Source organism: Ovis aries, chromosome 4, assembly GCF_016772045.2.
Source record: "Ovis aries strain OAR_USU_Benz2616 breed Rambouillet chromosome 4, ARS-UI_Ramb_v3.0, whole genome shotgun sequence".
Taxonomy (NCBI): domain Eukaryota; kingdom Metazoa; phylum Chordata; class Mammalia; order Artiodactyla; family Bovidae; genus Ovis; species Ovis aries.
In genome coordinates this window covers 95,795,704-95,803,113 of record NC_056057.1, presented here as the reverse complement: position 1 = coordinate 95,803,113, position 7,410 = coordinate 95,795,704, and the positions used below count along the sequence as shown (strand labels likewise).

General features: G+C 54.5%; 1 protein-coding gene across 1 annotated transcript; it reads right to left on the bottom strand.

Annotated features, from left to right (window-relative positions):
• Positions 1 to 863: 863 nt before the first annotated feature.
• CPA1 (carboxypeptidase A1) lies at positions 864 to 7,410 on the bottom strand. The gene is made up of 10 exons (XM_004008067.6): positions 7,346 to 7,410; positions 6,821 to 6,902; positions 6,120 to 6,353; positions 5,773 to 5,874; positions 4,925 to 5,026; positions 4,645 to 4,755; positions 3,984 to 4,071; positions 3,268 to 3,467; positions 2,700 to 2,784; positions 864 to 1,129 (listed from the first exon to the last, which is right to left on the bottom strand). The coding sequence occupies exons 1-10, from the start codon at positions 7,408 to 7,410 to the stop codon at positions 942 to 944; spliced, it is 1,257 nt and encodes a 418-aa protein (XP_004008116.2). The 3' UTR covers positions 864 to 941.

Genomic DNA, 7,410 nt, shown 5'->3' with positions numbered 1-7,410 from the left:
ACCTTAAGAGATCTGGAAGAAACGAATATAGATTCTTGCTTTGAAAAAAAGTTGAGATATATGCTACATGTTTGTGGTGCTAGCCACTAGGGTGATATCACAGACACTAGAATCACCAAGCCAAAGGAGGGAAGCCAGATTCTAGGAGCTGAGGAGGTGATGTAGCAAGAGGAGAGTCTTCCGTTTGAGAAATTTTGCAAATGGTAAGGAGCGGCGGTAGGTGGGAGAGGAGAGGGGGCGCAGACAGTGTACTAGGAGATGCTAGAAAGCGTGTGGCCATGAGAAGTAAACTACTTCTGTCTCTAAAGGCAAAGTCTTTGCGATAAACTTCAATTAATAAAAATGCCTGGGATTGGTGTTTGTTCTTTATCTTTAAATGATTCCGTTTAATGCAGTTGTTTTATTCCAATTTAGTTCAGGAGTGGGAGACCATATTTTGCTGTATAGAAAGCTTTGCCTGACTGTGACATCCATCTGGGAAAGCAGTGACCACCAGGATTATTCTATTTCATACTCAGGGTTATTGCTTTTGTAGATGAATGGATCCAACTAGCTAGATTATTGTACAAGCTGAATTCCTTACCACGGCAGGGTGCTGGGCATTTGGTTAGCAGCTGTGGCTGCTGCTTGCTCCTAAGGTATGAACAAATCACCCCACTGACGAGCTGAGCTCAGGGTGGTCTCATTAAAACAGATGCCACTTGGATACAACTTCACAGGACCTTGGAATGCAGGGAAGTTTAAGGGTCATCTAGTCCAGCCACCCACACATTTCCACTGCGATCTGCAGGAACTAAATGACTTCTGCCCCAGCTTGAAAAGGCAGGCATGCCACCTGCACCCCCACACGAGAGTCCATTCTGTTCCATGTACTCTCAGACTTTATTCGGTTGATTGGGTGGGGCTGAAGAGGAGGAGGAGGAGAGTGCTGGAGGGCTGGGTCAGTAAGGGTTATTCAGCGTGTGCTCCATGATGGCCAGAAGCCCCAGCCACGTCTCCTGGGCCGTGGGGATGATCTGGGAGGCTGGCAGCAGGAAGCCGTAGCGCCCCGTGTCCCGGAGTTCAAAGGTGAAGGAGTACTTGATGCCTTGGTTGTAGGACCAGTCAATGCTGCCTCCACTGGCTTGGTCTGCGGCAGGAGCAGAACCGGCAGAACAAGGTCACTCACTTGAAAATATTTGCGTGGGCCAAGCTAACGGTCCCAAGCCGAAAGCCTCATGCAGTGTCGACTGGAGTCAGCCTCTGCTACCTTCCCACTCTTGACCAAGCAGCCTGGCTTCCTCCCAAGAAGCTCCCCTGAAAGACTGGAGTCCAAGAGGGCCAGAGAGGCAGACCAGCAATGGTTTTCCTCTCACTAGGGCGTGCAAGGAAGCTCCCATGATTTTGAAAGCCGCCTCCGTCTAACAGTGGCTTGGGTCAAGCCCCCACATATTGGTAACCAGGATTGTCCCCCAGGGTCCTGCTCTGCAGGGGCAAAGTGCAAAGGGCCAGAGTCATAGCAGGAGCCCTCGGCTGTCTTTGGCAGACAGCTCTGCAGTAAATAAACAAAGCTCCCGAGGAACTGGGCTGGGGAGGAGGAGGTGGCTCCAGATCAGAACTGAACCCCATAACACGCTGAACAAAGCAAAAACCTTTTCATTCAGGGTTGAAACAGTCTCCAAACAAACTTCAAACAGTCCAAAAGCAAGGCCAGCCAGAGGTGAGATTGCAACCCCACTTGCCCCCCAAAACTGGGCAATCAGGGCAGGAAGTCAGAAGTGTGCCCCTGTGCTCTGCTTCTTTAGGACTCTTCCTGGAAGAGTGAACCCCAAATTTGCTGTATCCCCTCAGGGTCCTACAGAACCTCCTCCACCCCACACCTGTCTCTGCTGCAGCCAGTGAGTCTCTGCTCTTCCTGCTGTTCCCAAAGTACATCAAGCCAGAGCATGTGGTAGGGACTTTGTTCTAGAAGATTTCTCTGCCTAGAATCTCTTCCTCAGCCTCTTGGCTCCATCCCTCATTTCCTTCAACACTTGCCCAAATTTTGCTCTCACTGAGGCTCATGCTTCGGTCCCACTTCCACCCCCATTACTTGAGTCCCCTCACCCTATCCTGGGAGTTCCTTTTCTCCTTAGCATCGATCACTTAACACACCATATCATTTCCTTATTCGTGTTTATTGTCTAGAATAAATGGTCTGTCCCTGACTAGAATAGAAGTCTGCTTATTTTACTCCCAACTGTGTCTCAAGCACACAAAACAAGCCCTAGTGTATCATAGGTATCCAATAAACATTTGTTGACTTAATTCCATTTGATGCATTGCATGGATAAGTAAGCTGAGAAAAGATAAGATATATTCTATAATAGAAGGGCATTGGAGGAGAAGTATTTTTTAAGTTGAATTTCTTGGGGGATCTACAAGGCCAGCAGAACTCTCTACCTGCTCCATGTATGAAGCTGGATTTAACCCCAAGATAAGGGGACAAGAGTTCTCAGAGGAACTGAAGTGTTTGTCTGAAGGTATCAAGGAAGGCAGAGTTCACATCAGGAAAGGGCCCTCTGCCCACCAAGCCAACAGTCAGCCGGGGCCATTCTCCTTGCCCATGCTCCCCACATTGGGGTACCCCTGGCTACTTCCTCTGGGAGAGACACTCCCATAGGCAGGAAAAGTCAACCTAGCTTCCTCCCAGGACCACCCACGAGACCATGCACACTTACAAATTGTTGTGATGATGCTGCCATACTTATAGCTGGTCCCATACAGAGAGCTCAGGGCCTCAACAGCAGACTTAGCCACCTGATTCTGGAGAAAACGCCAAGCAGGACGACTTGTCACGGCCAGCAACCCCAGATCCCCCTGGGGGCTGGCAGGGTGACCCAGGAGCACACGCCCTGCAGAAGCCCACCCCCAGCAGACAGCATGGAGCCCACTGGGCCTTGCAGGGTCAGTCTCAGGAACTCAGAAGCCCTATGATTCTGAGCTTGTGGGCTGTCTGGCTGGTACTTCGCCACCCTTTGGTCATTCTGCAGCTCCAAGTGTGAACTTGTACTAGCTCAATGTCCAGCCCTGCCCTTTGCTCTGTCGTGTGACAAGAGTGACCGAAGCACTCTGTGCCTCAGCTTCCCAGGCGGAGAGTCTAATTGGCCTTGCTTGTCTTCCCAAGCCGTCAGGAGTCCATGGGAGAAAGGGGTGCTAGGCACAGTGTAGGCCCTCACTAAGCAGGTTTGATGGGCCCGCCCAAAGCTGCCTTTGGGATGAGAGGACAAGCAGGCACCAGGTACATACCAGCTCATTCTTGTCAGAGACTGATTGTGTTGTGTAGCCATAGGGATAGAGGAGGAGCTGGGAGTAGCTGTGGATGGAGAGGAAGGCCTTGAAGTTCCCATGGTCTTTCACAAAGTCCACAATGGACTTGACCTCCACTTCGGAATTGGCATACTTGCCGTGATAAGTCTCCGAGCAGGGGTTGCTGCTGGCTCCTGCTTCTGTGGGAGGGGAGAGAGGAGAGCTGGCATTCTTTACACCCAAGTAGTTGGTTTCCAGGGGCCTCTGGTCTTTGCAGGAGGTGAGATGTACGAGGCCTCACCCCCACCCCAGATAAGGAAAGGGCAGAGAGGCCTTTTATAACCTGGGGGTCCTGGGCCTCCCTCCCCAGCTAAACTTGGACAGAGCAAGAACACACCCAGAGAGGTAGGAAGGGTCCCCGTGTGAGCCTGCTCCCTGCAGTGCAGTGACCACGGAAGGAAGGGGCTGAAGTTATACTAGAAAACCCCTGATGGGCTTCAGACCTCAGATCCATCGGGAAGGCTCTCCTTTTACTGGCAAGGAACAAGCAGGTCTCAGAGGCCACCTTCCTCACTGAGTACCTTGGAGGAGGGGCCAGCATTCCCCACATGCCCCCATGGCAGGGGCAGGAGTCGGGTGGGGCAACAGAACAACGGATGGTAAAAAACCATTCTGGGGGTCCCACCCCTGCTCCCCAAAACCACACTGGGCCTTACTCCCAAAGCCGGCGTCCCAGTTCCGGTTGGCGTCCACCCCAACACAGAGGGAGCTCGTGACAGATCGCGTCTTGCGCCACAATCGATTCTGAGAGAGGAGAATGGTTAGCCACCCAATAGGGGCCACAATCAACACAGAGCCTGGGTGCGGACACAGTAGGGGATCAGAAACCATTGTCCGCTGGTTTTCAGGGAGGAAGATCTGCAGAGGAGGCTCTTGGCTGAAGAAAGATGGAGGAGATGATAGATGGCACTTGGCAGAGGGTTCTACTGGTGGAAAGTGAAGAAGGCATGTGGCATTCCCCCAACCCCATACATAGCTGATTGGTAGCAAGTTGTCCCATAGAAATAAAAGAGAACCAGGAAATAATTTCTGGGGAGCATGTCTCCACCGGGGACAGTTCTGTCCCCCACAAGCTGGAGATGTTTGCAGTCATCTCATCTGGGGGCTTGAGGAGGTCAGAAAGATGTTTACACAGGACACACACCAAGAATTATCTGCCCAAACTGTCAAGAATGCCAAGGTCAAGAATCCCTAGTCAAGGAGAAAAGGTTTGTCCTTCCCTCAACTTCTGGGGGCTGAGATTAGGGGAGAGTAGCTTGTTGGGGGGACAGAGGACAGAGGCTTGCCCCGCTTCCCCCAAGAACAGAAGGGCTATACCCGGCTGTGAGTGAAGACAAAACCATCAGGGTTGGTGACAATCTCCAAGAATATGTCCATGCTGTCAAGAATGGCAGTGAAAGTCGGGTCCTGGCCGTAGTCTTCTGTGAACTGGGGTTGGGGGGAGGGCGGTGTTAGGGAGCAGAGGGGCAGAGCAGGCCAAGCCAGGCATCTGCTGCACTGGACCGATGGGTGCCTGCCCTTAGCCTCCTTCTGTGGTCACTGCTTCCGGATGGGAGGCAGGGGCCAGGTGAGAGCACCCTCACCTCCCCAGGCTCACCTTCTTTGCAAACCAGACCCCAGTGGCCTGGGTGATCCACTCCCTGGAATGGATGCCTAAGTCGATCCAGATGGCTGGACGGTTGCTTCCCCCAGTGCTGAACTGGATGAGAAGAGCAAGAAATAGTTCAGCTGGGGCCCCATCTCATCCCCTGGAAAGGGAGTGCACCCTAGGCTGTCTGGTCTCTGTACCCCAGGTTGAAACTCCGTCTGAGGGACCGTCACTCAGGTGGGAGGCAGAGGTGGGTCTGGACAGGGATCCTGCACAGCCTAGCTTCCTGCCCTCAGCTCAAGCGAAAGTGAAAGTCGCTCAGTCGTGTCCAGCTCTTTGCGATGCCATGGACTGTAGCTTGCCAGGCTCCTCAGTCCATGGAACTCTCCAGGCCAGTATACTGGAGTGGGTAAGCCATTTCCTTTTCCAGGGGATCTTCCCGACTCAGGAATCAAACCCAGGTCTCCCGCGTTGCAGGTGGATTCTTTACCGTCTGAGCCACCAAGGAAGCCCAAGAATACTGGAGTGGGTAGCATGGGGCAAATATGACTTGGCCAGACTTCCGGGCCCCACCGTGTTCCCAGACCCACACATAGTTCTGTCGAAGGTCATGAGCATTTTATCTGGACTACCCAACTCTGGGATACTTTGCACAATGTGACACTTGACTGGGAGCAGGGAGTCACCTAAAAGTTTAAATTGTGTGTACAGGTATGTGTACACCTGTGCTACACACGGAGTCTGTATAACAGTGTGTTTTCTGTCACCCTGGGCTCACCCCGGGAGCCCTATTCACAAATGCGGGCGTCCATTCTTGCGGAAGTGCCCACGTACAAGCACTGGCAGGCACCTGTTACCTTCAGCACGTAGATGGGACGGCCTTCATAGCTGCTGCCAATCTGGAGCTTGCTGACAAGCTGCGGGTGCTCGGCCACCAGCAGGTCCATGAAGTCATAGATCTGAAGGGGCAGAGGAAGGAAGGCCGCCTTCGTGGCTTCCGAGGGGAGCCTGGATGCCTCCCTTAGCAGCTCCCTGAGCAAGCCTGCTGTGGGCTCTGAGTGCGGAGGAGCTGCCACCCCGAGCCTCCAGGCAGCGTGGAGATGAGGCAGAATCCACACACTTCCAGGCTGGCCCTGACACCATCTGCCGGTCTGACCAAGAGCTTGGCGCTCGTGGGGGGCAGCGCCCTCCCGGGGCCCCTCACCTCGTCCAGGGTGTGGTAGGTGGCGTAGTTAAATGAGTCGGTGCTGCGGGCCCGGCTCTGGGAGGCGAACATCTGCTCCTGCTCCTCGTCTAGCAGCGACTGCACGTCCTCGATCATGATCCTGTATCTGATGCCATGGGCTTCCAGGAAGACTTTAACAGCCTGGAGGCTGGGGAAGGGCACTCGGACGTCGATGGGGGAGCCTGGCTGGGCAGGGCCCCTCCAGAAGTCCAACTGGGGAAGACAAGAGCCACTGTCACTGCGGGCTGGGGAAGGGCACCCATGGGAGGGGGTGCTGGCGCCAGAATTTCCCATATAACTGGGGATAGGGCATGAATATGACAGGAAGAGGATGAGGGGAACCCCTGGGCACTGCACAAAGTCCAGTTTGGTCGGGGGAATGGCCCAGGAAGTGGAATGGAGGGGCTTGGAGGCAGCAAGGGAGAGACAAGAGCTAGAAGTTGGGACAGGGGGAGGGTGGGGGAGGCCCTTTCCTCAGATGCACAAACGCAGCAAGATTCCAAAATTGGGAGGTTTAAGTCACATCCTAACAGGGATCATCAGTCCCATAGCTCATTCCTGGGTAGCTGGGGAGAAAGAGCCCAGGTCCCAGGTGGCCCCAGATGGGTGGAGGTCTGGGGCAAGCCCGTCTGCTCTCAGAGGTACCCTGGGGCCTTGGGGCTGCTCCCACGTCCTCTAACCTGCAGGTGCTCCAGGTCCTCCAGCTCCTTCACCGTCTGCACCTCGGCCTCATCGGCGGCAGAGATTCGGAGCACCTGGTGCCTGGGCAGAGCGGGAGGCGAGGCTGAGGGCCTGAGCAACTCCTACTGGCCATGCACGCTCCCCAGGTGGGAGCGGGGCGGGGGGCCAAGTAGGGAAAGCACAGGGGATCCCAGCAATGGGAGCCCTGGGCCCCCTGGAAACTTCTAGACACTGCTGCCATCACCGCCCCAGCTTCGACTCTTTCTCTCTCCAAAGACCGCCAGGCCTCCTCCTGCCTCCGCTTTTGAAAATTCCTCTTTAGGGCTCAGATACTCTAGGGCTCACGAGGCTGTCCTGAGAGACTGGACCCTTTCTCAGTCCTGGTCCCCAGTCAGCCTGCCTTCTGGGATGTGCTAATTTGCTGCCCTCTGGCCATCTTCCCATGTATCTCCCCCAGGTGCTGGCTGGCGGATGAGTGCTCCCCCATCTCTCCTCTGAGCACCCCCTCCTCTCCATGCTCCTACCCCACAAAGTCCTCTTTGCCGAGGGCAGCCCCCAGCAGCACACTCAAAATCAGCAGCCCCTGCAT

Excerpts from the sequence above, each read along its gene's own strand:
- CPA1 (XM_004008067.6), bottom strand. The coding sequence starts at position 7,410 with ATGCAGGGGCTGCTGATTTTGAGTGTGCTGCTGGGGGCTGCCCTCGGC. Across the intron at positions 5,027-5,772 it reads GTCCCATCTACGTGCTGAAG|TTCAGCACTGGGGGAAGCAA; the intron begins GTAACAGGTGCC and ends CTTCTCATCCAG. Across the intron at positions 4,072-4,644 it reads TTGTCTTCACTCACAGCCGG|AATCGATTGTGGCGCAAGAC; the intron begins GTATAGCCCTTC and ends CTCCTCTCTCAG.